The sequence below is a fragment of the Alosa pseudoharengus genome, unplaced genomic scaffold (assembly GCF_046254945.1).
Source record: "Alosa pseudoharengus isolate Yale_2024_CS ecotype anadromous, Long Island Sound unplaced genomic scaffold, YU_APseudo_1.1 YU_APseudo_1.1_scf_17, whole genome shotgun sequence".
Classification (NCBI taxonomy): Eukaryota; Metazoa; Chordata; class Actinopteri; order Clupeiformes; family Clupeidae; genus Alosa; species Alosa pseudoharengus.
Window position 1 is genome coordinate 21,096,476 of NW_027468640.1, and position 15,000 is coordinate 21,111,475.

The following is a 15,000-nucleotide window of genomic DNA, read 5'->3' on the forward strand; positions in this document are numbered from 1 at the left end:
TTACAATACCTTCAGTGATTGACAGCCTATTTTCGTGTGGCCTAATAACAAAAATCTGAGCGATTATTTTCCCGTAATTGTTATACTGTTGTTGTACAGTAACTGGATTATCGTGTTAGCTGGTGAGGACGGCTGACTTTGCAGGTGGAATTAACGTAGCAACCTCCTGTTGCAGATGTGTCCAGCCTGCCGTTTGCGTCTGTTATACAATTTGAAATGTGAAGCTCTACTATTTACAGGTTTACAATACGATGTGCCAGCATTTAAAGTGTCAGATCTTCTGTAGCTAATACCCACTGTGTAACACGAGTAACGGCAGCAATAAACTAGATGTACCGCATAGCGGTACAAAATATGACCGCCGCTCAGTCCTGCACATTCTCTCAAAAATAAATCACGTTCGCCAATTTGTCTCCATCTCCTACTCTTGCAACTCATGTGCATGTAAATGAGTGTGCATGTGTGAGTGTTTATGTGTGTGTGTGTGTGTGTGTGTGTGTGTGTGTGTGTGTGTGTGCGTGCATGCGCACTTGTGTATGCGTGCCTGTGTGTAAGTGAGTGTTCATGTGTGTGCATTTGTGTGTTTGTGCTGTGTTTGTGTGTGTGTGTATGCTTGCCTGTGTGTATGTGTTTGGGTCAATGACGTGACATGCAGATTCCGAGTCCATTACATTTTATTCTATAAAACCTGTATAATTTGTTATGGTTTCTGTTTATCATAAAAACTATATATATTGTATGTTTTGACATCTCAAACCCTCAAAATGTCAGGTGGCGCAACCGTCCGAGCAAATTAATTAATGTGAAAAGTATTAAATATAACATTTTAAAGGTAAGTAAATTATAAATAAATATGGGTGCATCATTTTAAAAATAGACCTTTCAAATAAACAAAGTTCACTAGTTTAATAGCTTGTTGGGAATAGCTTGTTTGGAAAATTGAAAAAAACTTGTGTCCGGAAATTTGCATATCTGAAATGTCAGGGTGGTACAACTGCATTCATAGAAGGTTTATTTGGAATTGATAAGGGGAAAAGAGTAAACAATTACATTATCAAGAGGACCCCAACTGACCTTTGTGATGAGTGAAAGGTTTGTAAATCTCTTTCAAATATTGATAAAAATAGCTACTTTCTCTTCATTGAATTTCTTCCTTGAATTTCCCCTGGGGATCAATAAAGTATCTATCTTTCTATCTATCTATCTATCTATCTATCCATCTATCTATCTGTCATAGTTAGACTTGTTCAGTTTACATGGTCAGGTGGTACAACCAATGTAAAACTAAGAAAAAGTTATTTTAATATAAAACTCTTTATTGTATTGGAAAATGTAATGGTAAAGTGTCCACCAACTTTCATGTTCCCTGGTGTTTCAGTAACCTGGGAATCATTGACAAAAATTAATGACGGGAAAGAAAATAAAAATCATATATTTTTTTTATATTTTAAATTACTTGTCCTGATTCTTCCTCTGGATCTTAGTGGGCACTGAGGATGCAATTTCATTGCTATTATTTTCATAATTACTATTTCAATTGTTTCATATCAAGATTCACTACTTAAGTATGTGTTTTATGTAGTTTGTGGAGGACTGGTTCAGACACGTAACATCCATAACGTGAAAATGTCACATCAGAGGCTCACTCACTCATTCTCATTGAACATATACAGTAATACACACACACACACACACACACACACACACACACACACACACACACACACACACACACACACACACACCTGAATCTCCTCAATGCTGTGCACGATGAACATATCCTGCAGATCCTCCATAGCTCCATCCATCCAGTTGTTGAAGGGTGCCGCCCTCTTGGCGAACTCCAGGTACAGCTGGTCAATGGTCTCCCACAACTTCTCCACACGCTACAAGGGGCATGGAGAGCGAGAACTTCAGAAAACCTGCCCTCATATGCAGGAGAGTGCACAAACCAGTCATTTGCAGCCCCTTCCATATGTATGTACAGTATTTTATTTGGTAAAGTTAAGTATAAAGAGGTATAAAAAAGTACAGTTACAGTTAGCGATTCTCGATGACATTGCATTCATTGAGATTTGAACCAAACATTAACAAAACACTATATTAAAAATATCTAATTCTTTATGAGGCAGTAATTTTAGTCAGAATAAATTTGCTCCCATTCAAGGTTGGACTTTTCACTGGAATTCTCTTTCTCTGTGTCATGAAGTGCCATGGGATGGCACGGGAATCATGGGATCATGATTACTATACAAGAGCACATCCAGACCAGGAAAACGATTGATGGATAAAGATCCACAAATCTGATTTGATCACTTGCAAACAGCAGAGCGGGCAGTCTGTCTCAAAAGAAATAAATCAAATTTGTGTGGAGTACCTCCAGAGAGTCCCTCCTCTTCTGGGTCAGAGTGCCCAGGTTGTCCCACTGGTCACAGATAGCCTGGCAGCGGGCATTTACTGTGGAAGCATCGTGGTAGTCCAGCTCACTAGGCGGGCATAGACACACACACACACACACACACAAACACACACACACACACACACACACAGGCATTACAACTGATCCCAATCTTAATCTTTGGTACCTGAAGCTTTAAAGAAGAAAGAAGTGCATGGTAAGTATAAGTATGGGCAGATAAGCCTCTTTTCTTTCTCATTGTTTTACTGCTTGCAGGCACAGAGCCGGATCAGTCGCTCATCTCTTTCCTGTCGTTTTGCATGTTTCTCTCTGTCTCTCTCTCTCAATATACATCCTTCTCTTTCCTATCCGACTTGTTTGTTTTTTCCTGTCATCTCTTTGAATTAAGTGATAACTGCTGTCTGCTCCATATGGTCCTGTGGTTTGCTCAGGTCACCCTCCCTTACCTACCTTCTGTTCTATACCTCCCTACCCTGCTCCCCTCCCTACCTCACTCCCTCTTTCTCCTTTCTTCCCTCCTCCCTCCTCTCTCTGCCACCCACTCTCTTTCCTCTGTGCTTTATGCCGATGCCTAAAGTCTGTCTGTTTCATGTGGGTCTGAGTGGGTGGCCAAACTCTGCTCTTGGGTCTCTTATACATTCACAATCTCTCTCTCATCTCCTCTCTTCATCTCTATCTCTTACCTTCTCTCTCTCTCTCTCTCTCTCTCTCTCTCTCTCTCTCTCTCTCTCTCTCTCTCTCTCTGTTGATATACAGTAAATGTGTGGTCCTAGTGGGTGGTCTAGGTTACTTATCTCTTTCCACATTCTGTTCTTCTATACGTCACCATGCTTCTGTCTTTCTAATTTCCTCTCTAGCTTCCTCCCAGTTTCATCCCTCTCTCTCTCCCTCTCTTTCTCTCTCTCTCTCTCTCTCACTCTCCGACTCTTTTTGTGTCTTTGTCTCTCACTCTCGCTCTCCCTCTTAATGAGCTTCTAAGCTCTCTCAGTTTCTTCCCTCTCTTACTTGAGATCCCTTCCTCCTCCCTGTCCTTTGCTCTCCCTCTCCCTCCCTCCCTCTCCCTCCCTCTGTCTCTTACTTGAGCTCCTGGGCAATGGCGGCGATCTGCTCCACACGGTCCTGGTGGGCGGCCAGGTCACTCTCAAAGGCCTCGTGCTTCCTCATCAGAGCGCGGATCTCCATCAGAGATGCCGACTCATAGTCCTTCTGGGAGAGCAGGTCCTCCTTACCTGAGGGATGGAAAAAGAGAAAGAGAGAGAGAGATAATGAGATAGAGAGAGAATGAGAGAGAGGGATAGGGAGAGGGAAAACAGGATAAAGAGAGAGAAAGAGATGAAGGTGGAGAGTTGATAAGAGGTAAGATGGAGAGACGGACAGAGAAATAGAATAAGAGACAGAATTCAATTTCAACCAAAGCTGTTATGAACTACAGCATGAGCTGACCAAAGCCAATAACTGGGTTTCCCTTTGTGAATCCTGGTACCATATAATAATGCAAGGACAATCACACGAAAACTAGAGATAAAATGGGGTAAAATTGGTTCAAATAGTGGTGGAAAATTCAGTATGTGCAAAATACTGACAATATGAAAGCCAAAGAAAGAAAAAAGAAGGGAAATAATCAATGAAAGGTATGAGAGACTGTTATTATCTCCATAAAATACTCGAGACTGGTGGCACTCTTATCATTTACTACTGCAGGTGCCTGTGTTCAATTATACAAGAGTTTCAAAGTGTTCCCAATAGAGTGTGTTCATGTATAATTAACAACCTGACCATACATATCAGAACACAGCATCAATCTTTCATAAACCAGCCTGCACCTGGGGTTCACAGGCCTTGATTTACCAGCGTGTGCTAAACCTTTCTCTAGGCACAAGCACACACACAACTAAACAAGCTCCTGATTGGTTGTAACTACTCTGCCAATAGTGTATGGTGATGTTGCATTGTGCTCTTTACAGTACCTCCAGTCCAGCTCTCATGGAGGGAGCACTTCTGCTTGAACTTCTCAGCCAGGTGGTCGAGTCTTTCCAAGCGGCGGATCTCGGTGAGGAGCCACTCTTCATAGCCCTTCTCCACCTGTTCCAGGCCCTTCCAGGCGTTAGCAATGTCCTACAATCATATGCAGACAGGTGTTAGCAATGTCCTACAACCAGAGACCGGTGTTAGCAATGTCCTACAGTAACAGGATAGACAGGCATTAGCAATGTCCTACAACTGCAGAACAGACAAGAGTTAGCAAAGTAATATAGACACAGTACAGACAGGAGTTAGCAACGTCCAACAGCCAAAGGATAGACAGAGGTTAGCCACATCCAGGAGTTAGCAATGTCCTACAGCCACAGTACAGACTGGTGTTAGCAAATTCCTACAGGTGTTAGCAATGTCCGACAACCACAGGACAGACAGGAGTCAGCCATGTACTATAGGCATTAGCAATGTCTTACAGTTACAGGACAGAGAGCGGTTAGCAATGTCCAACAGCCACAAGACAGACAGGAGATAGCAATGTCCCACAGGCATTAGCAATGTCCTACAGCTACAGGACAGAGAGCATTTAACCTTGTCCTATACGCACAGAACACAGGAGTTAGTTAACAGTATCTTTCACCCACACAACAAGTTAGCAATGTTAGCAATACCCTAAAGCTACATGACAGACAGCTGTTTGTAACACCCACAGAACAAATAAGAGTTAGCAGCTGTTTGTAATGTCCGACATTAACACAGACGTAAGCAAATGTCCTACAATCTACAGCATAGACAGAGGAAAGACGTGTACACTCAAGCACCACACAAAAAGACATAAATGATATGAGAATGATATTCATGTGCCCACACGCCACAGACAACGAGGAGGCCATTTTAACACCCTCACAGACACTGAAGCACCGGCTGAGTGAGTGTGTGTCAGAGGGAGAGAGTGCTCCCCTGAAAGCTAGTTTTCATCAGTCTTGCACCTCAATTACCTAAATTTTGATCCCTCAGGGCAGAATTACTAATCGAGCTAAGTGAATCAGAAGCACACTACTTGCAGACCTTTGCTGTACTACTTCTTAGCCCTGGGGTATTCTGCAAATTTTTTTGAAGCCATTTCTTGTTATTATAGCCTCATTTGTATGTGCAAAAAACATCCACTTAGAGAATCACAAGGATGCTGGATTTGGTATAAATACTGTCAACAGCAGGCAATTTTAGATTTTCATTGCACTTTACACTTAGCTCTAGGGCTTTAAGCAGAATTTTGATGAAGTTTCCTTTGATTACATTCACAGTTTTCAAGTGGCATTTAAAAAAATATCCACTTTGAGAGTGTTTTCTGGCTTTGAGACAGACAGTTTTCTGGCTTTGTGTTTCCAGCTTTGTGTTTAAGCATTGTGTCTGCATATCTGTCTATATCAGGGCTCCGAAGACCACAAGTCCTGCACATGACATGTGCTTTGTGCTCTTCCACTGACAGGATGAGTGCATGTTCACTGCTCTGCTGCTGATGCAATGCAGTGAAATAATTCTCTGGACTCAAGTGGGTGCCCACGAGAAGTGGAACTGGCATCATGTTTATGGGCACTTTGCGCTCTTGGGCACTGCCGTGCCAATATATTATGCCGCCTCGCTCTCAGAGGACATGAAGGCGGGCCGGTTACTCAGGCATATTTGGTGCCATACTATGTAGGCGTCTACACACCAGCATGTGCTATGTGCACCAGGCTGCTTCATGGCCTATCTCCACTATCTACAGACATACTGTATCTCCACTCAGTGACACCATCTAGCCCTCAGTGGCCATCAAGGTGGGCTGGTTACTCAGGCATATTCAGTGCAATTTTAGGTAGGCGTCTACAAACCACCGCGCGGCACTCATGTCAATGTGTTTTGCTGCTTAGTTAAAGCAGTACGTGTGTCCACTCACTGACCATCTTGCCCTAAGAGGGCATCAAAGTGGGCAGGTTACTTTGGCATATTCGGTGCCATTGTAGGTGGGTGTCCAGCATGTCAGCACCAATCGTACCAGTGTGTCCTGTGGCCTAGTTTGCCTTGTGGTTTTGTTCATGCCGGACGTGTGTCCACTCACCGACACCATCTTGCCCTCGGAGGGCATGAAGGCGGGGCGGTTGCTGAGGCGCAGCTTGGTCTGCAGCGTGTTGAAGTTGATCTCCAGCTGGCACTTCTCCTGCACGCGGGGTGGCTTGTGCACGCGGCGGTAGTCGCGGAAGTCCTCCAGCTTCTGCTGCATGGCACGCATGGTCTGCTCAGCCACGCGGTTCTCCAGCCAGGGGATGGTGCGGCGGATCCACTCCAGCAGCTGAGAGAGGAGAGAGAGTGAGAGAGAGAGGGAGGGATGGAAGGGGGTGGAAAAAGGGGGGAAAGAGAGGGATGGAGAGAGAGTGAGAGATGTGGAGGGAGAAAGAGAGGGATGGAGAGAGTGATGGAAAGAGAGGCATGAAGAGTGAGTGGTGGAGGGAGGGGAACAGCGAGAGAGGGGGGAGAGGGATAGAGAGAAAGAGGGAGAGAGAAGGATAGGGTGGAGAGATTCAGGTATAATGTAAGAGAAGAATCAAGGTACAGGGAGGGGAGAAGAAAGAGAAAGAAAACATGGTCAAAAATTGTGATGATGTATTGCACTGTGAAGTTTCTCTGTGTTTACTGAGCATTAACTGTATTACAGTACTTGTAATTAAATATAGCACAGTATTAACATCACATTAAATGATACATGGCAGACTAAAGGGAGCTGTTTTGGAGTAGTCAACACAGACGGCTTCATGACGGAGCTCGCTCAGGAGGCCTTGGACTGGGCTTCAGGGCGCAGCTCGCTGAGGAGGCCCTTTGGGAGGTACACCCACTCACCTCACTGGCCAGTTTCTCATACTCCTCCATGAGTCTCTCATTCTCCTGGTTCACAGCCAGAACCTTACAGATCCTGTTGGCTGCAGTCTCAGCCTGAGGAAGAGACAGACAGATGGACAGACAGACAAGGAAATAGACAGGAAGACATACACACAGACATACAGGCAGGGAGAGAGAAAAACAAGAAGGAGAGAATAAGTCAATAGTCATTACAGTGATGTATGTAGTGTATTAACCTCAGCTGTGTTGCGGTAGGATTGCTGGCTTTTTAATTAGGGCAGTATTTCATATTTGTTTTCACTCCAACCTAAAGATTGAGCAGTACAATTGACATTTACCACACAGACACACCACACACAGCTCACCTGCTCAGCACCAGCAAAAGCATGGTAGAAGCAGGACACATAGGTCATAATAGCCTTCTCATCAGGTTTGGGGGTGTTCACAATATCTTTATGACAGAGAGAGAGAGAGAGAGAGAGAGAGAGAGAGATGGAGAGACACAGGAAGATAGGAAGATGAAGAAACAAGAAAAGTCAACGCAAACATTGGGATAAGTCTTTAATGGGTGGCAGGAATAGATACAGACCATATTTGGCCTATATCTCTTCCAACACTAACACTCGACCTACACCAGGTCTGCAACTGAAGCGCTCCGTTTACAGAAAGTAAAAATCGCTTTAGAAAGACTGCTCTATTTTTTTTCGAATGTACGCGCCACTATCACGTCTGGTCTAGCAAGTTCCATTGATTACAGTGTACATGGATTGTTGCAGCAGATGCAACCCGAATGGAATGTAATGCTTCAGTTATGTGCCCAGAGTAGCCTCCCTGTAAGACTGCATTCTAGAATGCAGAATGGCCATTATGTACCTAATTTAATGTGCAACAAGATTGACACTGGCATTTGCATTATTTATATGCCACACCACACATACATACTCAATTAAAATTGGCACCAAGCCCTCTCCTGTCATTCTTAAAGCAGACTCACCCTCAGCGTCCAACATCTTGGGGATGTCCAGATACTTCTCAGCGACCTCAAAGGCAGTGTTCAGGTTTCCAATGGGGTCATCCTAGAGGCAGGGTCAGGGAGACAGACTGTTAAATAGTGCAATTACAGCAGATTTTTACACTATTTGTTATTTGCCATTAATATAAATCTTGTAATTATTAACAGAAGGCCCAGTTGAAAAGTAGTCAGTTATTAATGTAAATCAAGTACAGGGTACAGGCCCAAAGTTCATATAGAAATCGAACTGCTTAACTGTTTATTTTATGCAAAAGTTTCAACCAACTGGTGATTTATTATTCCAAACAAAAACTCATAAGTGGTTGAGTGCTTGAAATGGAATCCATCGGACTCATCAGCACAGCGTTTCTCAACTAGAGTGAGGTGTGTGTGGGCGAGGATGCGCATAAATCTAAGAGCAGGGAACCAAAGACAAGAGAAAAAGCGACAGATGAAGAGAGAAAAAATTGAGCGTCACTGAGCGTGTGGGAGAGAAAGAGACAGACAGATTCACTGTACATCCGAACTCAAATGATTAATGATTTAAAATAACTTGATCTTTGAAAACTGACAGTAACTCATAATTACGATTTTTTAAAACTCAAAAATACTAGTTTAAAAGACAACTCAACTGTTTGAGTGTTACTTAGATTCCCACGATCCTTTGCAACAACATAAAATACATGTAATCAAACATGACTGTTGTCGACAGTTGTTCGCTATACTTCAAGTTGAATTACAAAGTATCAATATAATTTGGAAAATGTGTCTAGTGTTTGGACATGTATGCTTTATTCCCACCATAGGTGGATCAAACACTCACAGTCAACCTAAACAAAAGATCTCAGTTAATATAACTCAGTTATGCGTGCCATACTGAAGAATTGACTCCAATGATTCTTTCCTAAAAAACTTTGAACTAATCAAATATTGTTGTCAGGGTGTGCATTTGACAGTATTGGCTGCACTAAAATGCTAATGCAATGTTAGCATGAGTCGTATCTTTATGATGATGACATGTGCTGGTAGTTAAATGTTGATGAATTCTGGTAAATGCAGTATAGTCAGGGTAACCATTGTGGAGACGCATATTGAAAAAATGTGAGTCACCTTAAATGTAATAGTTCAGTTACTGGTAGTCAAATCAAATATTTGTTTTAGGTTAAATTGATGGAGTAAATAATTATAAGATAAAATAAGGTTATCGGCTTTATTAAATATTTTGATAAATTAGTTTGAATGTTCAGGTTTACAGTGTAGACAGACAGACATACAGACAGAAAGACAGACAGATAGATAGATAGATAGATAGATAGATAGATAGATAGAGAGGAGAGGAGATAGAAAGGTAGAGAGAGAGGAATGGTGGGGAGGAGAGAGAGATGAGCACCTTTCTCAGTTTGGAGTAGTCAATGAGGTCAGGTCTGTGCCTGTGGATGAGGGCACACAGAGCCAGACCATCCTTCCAACTGGAGACGGAGGAGAGGAACGAGGGAGCAGATGAGAGGAGGAGAGGGGGAGAGGAACCAGGGAGAAGAGGAATAGAGAGGAGGGGTGAGAAGGAGAGTAGACGAGAGGAGGGGTGAGGGGGAAAGGAGAGGAGAGGTGAGGAGGAGAGGAGAGGGTGGGTAGAAAAGACATGAGGACAGATGTAGAAAAAATGTAGAAAAGAGAAGAGGGGAGGTGGGATGGTGACAAGGTAAGGATAGAAGAGCAGAGGAGGAAACATGGACAGGAGGGAAAAAGAGCAAAGTGGCAAAGTTGGCGGGTGAGATTGGGAAGAGGGAAGAAAGCAAAGAAAAGGAACAGGACAGAAAAGAGACGAGAGAAAAGAGAAACACAAGATAGATATGGTGATCAGGAAATGAACAAGAGTTCAAGGAAATCAAAAGGAAACCTTTTACAGAAAATCAAAAGAAAAATGATTTTCTGTGTACATATGTGTGCATGTGCATATGTTTGTGCGTGTGTGAGGGGGTGTGAACGTGTGCATATGTGATTATATTTGTGTACATGTGTATGAGTATATATATATATTTATATATATGTGTGTGTGTGTACTGTATGCTATACCTGATGTGGAAGTTCTGTACATTGACATTCCTGTAGGGGGCAGTCTTCCTCTGGCACCACAGAAGGAGACCCTCTTTGGCAGAGGTCTCTGTGGGGGACAGAAAACACACACACACACACACACACACACACACACACACACACACACACACACACACATTTAACATTCCTTACAGTGTACATATGTTTATGGTTTATGTCTGTGTGCAATATATTATGTCTGTATGTGTAATTGCATGTGCTCGTGTGTTAAGTGCTTGAAAGATATATGTTTTTTCTAATAGTAAATTGCGTGCGTGCGTGCGTGCGTGTGTGTGTGTGTGCAGGGTGCGATTTGTGTAAAAACCAGAGGGGGGGATGATTTTAAAATAAGTTTGTAACCCCCCCCCCCCCCAAAAAAAAAAAAAAAAATGAACGAACGATTCATAGCCTAGTAATGTCATGGCTAATAATACCCTATATTATTTTTGCCACCTTTGTAACATTTTAGTTTTAGTTTACCGTGGTGTTTGACTTTAAACAGCGAGTGTGCTTGGTATGATGATCAGCTCCTCTAATGCAGGGTAGGACTACGTTTTGACAAGCATACAAATTCACCTTGTTCTTGCCCCATCTGAAATGACTTCTCTACTTTTGCTGCCAACATCCTTTCTGTGTTTGTTGTGTAAAAAAACGTTGTATATGATGGCACTGAAGTCTTAAGTTAGTGAATTGGCTAACAGTGTTAGTTGGTAACCAAATAGCCTACACAATGCGCTACACACTGATAGGCTACGTGCATTCTCTCTCCTGCTGATTTGCGTTCAGTAGCCAAGTGCGTAATATTGCAAAAGTTGAAAAAATAAATGTGTTTATTGTAGCCTACAGAAAATAAATAGCCTATCATACTGTCAGTTAATTGCAGTGCAGTGAAGAGTTTGGAGAGTAAAGTTATAGGGCAACTTTTTTTATGAAAATAATTTACGAACCAGATCATAAAGACCATGAAGCTTCTATATTTCTTGCAGCTGTTAAAACACCCGCTAGATAGTTTAAATACCCACCAACATTCGTTTTTGCAGTACAGATTATTTCTAAAAGTTATTTGTCTACTACTGGCTGATTTATCAAACGAGTGCTTTCTCGTTCGTCCCTACGCAAACTAGAGGTGTTTCGGTAGAGAGCCATTGAATAATCGATGCCAAGCAATTTCTGTAACACTTTTTGTGACATTCAGCAAATATCTCCATTTAATGTAAGTTCCTTCGGACAATAGGCCTACGTTCTACTCTACGCGCAGTTGTCCTCCATCTCAGTTGCATCAGTTTTCTAATTTTGAAGGTTCTAAAACATTATTATGCTTCACTGAATCCTTCTCGTTTTCTTTCATTTGTCCAGCTAACTTTTCCATTGAACCTAGCCATTTATGATGGATTACACACTCGACATTCTGAAATGTCCTGCACGATCAAGGCCAAATTAAGTTATCACGCAGCCACTGTGTCAGCAGCATCAGTGCTGACGGTGAAGGTGCGTTTCTGATGTCAGATTATTATGTAGGCTAGCCTACTAGACTGTTCTCACGTTGCAGCGCTTTACTTATATGAAGTAGCATTAATCAATATGAGGGGCAGGGTGGGATAAATGTTGTCCCCCCCGACGATAAAAATAATTTAGCAGAGGTAGGGATAGGAAAACCAGAGGGGAGGAAATCCTCACCATCCCCCCCTACAAATCGCACCCTGTGTGTGTGTGTGTATATGTGTGTGTGTGTGTGTGTGTGCGTGCGTGCGTGTGTGTGTGTGTATGTGTGTGTGTGTGTGTGCGTGCGTGCGTGCGTGTGTGTGTGTGTGTGTGTGTGTATGTGTGTGTGTGTGTGTATGTATATGTGTGTGTGTGTGTGTGTGTGTGTATGTATATGTGTGTGTGTGTGTGTGTGTGTGTGTACCCTCCACAGAGATGTCCTGGATGGCGAAACGCAGAATGATTGTCCAGATCATACCCAGGGTCATCTTCACATTTCCGTCCACAATTTCTATGGGAACACAGAGTGCAGGCATGGGTTTGATTGGAAACCATGGCAACCAAGGTCATCTGGACCAGCATGCATTGCTTTGACGGAAATAAACATCCTGCCATCGCCAAGGCCTTCATAGCTACTCTGTCTTGATAACTCTCTACCCCAGACATACACAATGCAGACACAAACACTTGCATCCTTAGCCTTGTGTACACACATATTGAATATCATATAAGTACTCACATGCAGTAGTTCTGCAATAAATCTTGCTTTATAAAGGTAAATAAATCAGTATCAAGTTCAATGGGTTCATTTTCGAGGCTGCAGTTTGTGGTGCTGGTGAACTGTATTCCATTGTATTGTTTTCACCACTCCATTTCAATCAGTTTCAAATAACAGGAAAAAAAACAACAAATAGAAACAGACATGCACAAGAACACACACACACACACACACACACACACACACACTCACCCTCAGCACCAATGGACACCAGTTTAACCCCCTTGCTGCAGATGTAGTCCAGAGCTTTGTTGACATTGGCGATCTTGTGGAAGCGCATCTTACCCTTGTCAGGCTTGGGCAGTCTCTCACCTGGGACACACAAACTCAATTTGAACATAGTGCAGGATGTGAAGTAATTCTACATCCTGCAATGCATTTCTTGGGGCTCAGCATTACCGAATATCAAGTGTTCAAATAAATGTTTAGTGAAAGTAGCGTCTGGCCAATGTGGGCAACACACACACACACACACGCACACACACGCACACACACACACACACACACACACACACACACACTCACACACACACACACACACACACACACACACACACTCACACACACACACACAGCAACTTCATCCATAACAGCTGCACTGTAATACCATAACCACTTAACCTCACCACAGACGAGAGATAGTGACCCGACCATTAGTGTGAGTGTGAGTAGCCTCTGTGGCCTAGTGATTATGAAAGAAGAGGAACATGGTCTTTTGGGGATAATCCCTGGGCTGGGTGTCAAATGGACTAGCTAAACAGGATCAGAGCGAGGCAGCTGACCCAGGAGGGATTGGGCGCTTTCTCTCTGGTCCACAGTACAGGACAGTACAGCTGCTGGGATTTCATTCTCGACAAGATTTCGGCATTGTATACCCAGACTGCTTACAAGCGCTATTACAGCTTTGACCCAGCTTCGAAGACATCATTCTGTCTCTGCTCTGGGTTATGGGATGTCTGTGTGATGAATTTCTAATTGGCAAAATGGCTGATGCTTGCATGTTTTTTGAAATTAGGTTTTTCTAATTTCAAAAAACACACACAAATCCCCCTGTACACGGAAAAAGGGACAAATTCGAAATGTCTTTCTTGCGAGCAGAGTTACTATGTCTGAGTTGCTGACGTTTTACCAACCAAGCAATTTATAAATAACAAGAGCGGTCAGGCGACTGCGGAACCTTGCCCTTGTCATGCAAGACACAGACCACAGAGACCACATAGAACCCAAATTCCAGCATCTGCATTCTGAGCTGGATGGCCATGTAGTAAGATTAACCTTTACTTTGTATGAAAGCCTGAAGTACATTGAACCAGTAAGTTAAAGTTAAAGTAAGTTGAAGTTTGCAAGTTCTGTGAGTGGACACCCCCCCACCCCCACCCGAAAAGTCATGTGTTGCCATGGCTACCTGAGATGACCTCCAAGAGCAGCATAAGCTTGAGGCCATTTCTGAAGTCCTCCTCGATGTTCTCAATCTGCGTGCCAGCCTTACGCAGATGGGAGTTACACCATGCTGTGAATGTCTGAGAGAGAGAGGGGGGAGGAGAGAGGGGGGAAGAAAAGAATGCAAGAAAAAAGAATGAAAAGAAGAGAGGGAGAGAGAGAGAGAGAGATGGGAAGCAAAAGAGAACAGAAAGAAAAGGGGAAAAGGGAAAGACATCATTAGTTTTATAGTCTTATGTTCCCTCAGACACAAAAATATGAAACACATAGACGCTTTGTGAGGCAAACAGCACCACCAAGAGGTAGAAATATACCTTTTAGAAAGGGAGAAGAAAAAAGACCATGGTAAATGTAGTGTGTGTGTGTGTGTGAGAGAGAGAGAGAGAGTCTCTTCTACTTTGGCCATTGATCATCATTCAATATTACCTCTGCCAAAGAGGTTATGTTTTGATTGTGGTTTCTTGGCTTGCTTGCTTGTCTGTCTGTGTGTCAGCATTATGAAGATTAAACAGATTGTGAAAATACTGTGCGGTTGATTTTCATTAAACTTGTTGGAGAAGTGGAACCTATTACATTTTGGAGCAGATCTGGATCAAGGGGGCAGATCCAGGATCATTTTTTTAAAAAGCATGATTGGATTGGACATGGACTATTCGGCTTGGCAGAGGTCTGCACTCCCTGAGTGTCCTTCCAAATATCTAAAAGCTATTTATTTTATTTTATTTATTTATTTATTTATTTCAACAGTCATCTTAAAACCTGACAATGGCACAGAGAGATTCATACATATGAGCATTGGGGAGAAGAGTAGTGACTTGCACAGAGAGAGACAATGTAAGATTCTAAAATTCCATGTTCAATTCAATGAGTAAGGGATAATGTATAGAATGCCGGTCACTATTGGGAAAATAAGTCCTGACAGGG

At 42.8% G+C, this 15,000-nt stretch overlaps 1 protein-coding gene across 1 annotated transcript in view; it reads right to left on the minus strand.

The window, feature by feature from the left end:
* actn3b (actinin alpha 3b) overlaps positions 1–15,000 on the minus strand; it is a 41,088-nt gene that overhangs the window by 7,199 nt on the left and 18,889 nt on the right. Inside the window, exons 2-14 of the mRNA XM_076288898.1 lie at positions 14,042–14,156; positions 12,829–12,948; positions 12,283–12,369; positions 10,356–10,443; positions 9,673–9,751; positions 8,265–8,346; positions 7,636–7,721; positions 7,271–7,363; positions 6,495–6,725; positions 4,387–4,534; positions 3,498–3,648; positions 2,378–2,486; positions 1,746–1,886 (exon numbers count right to left, since the gene is read on the minus strand). Of these exons, the coding sequence (XP_076145013.1) occupies positions 1,746–1,886; positions 2,378–2,486; positions 3,498–3,648; positions 4,387–4,534; positions 6,495–6,725; positions 7,271–7,363; positions 7,636–7,721; positions 8,265–8,346; positions 9,673–9,751; positions 10,356–10,443; positions 12,283–12,369; positions 12,829–12,948; positions 14,042–14,156 (1,530 nt within the window). The remainder of the gene's footprint in view (positions 1–1,745; positions 1,887–2,377; positions 2,487–3,497; positions 3,649–4,386; positions 4,535–6,494; positions 6,726–7,270; positions 7,364–7,635; positions 7,722–8,264; positions 8,347–9,672; positions 9,752–10,355; positions 10,444–12,282; positions 12,370–12,828; positions 12,949–14,041; positions 14,157–15,000) is intronic.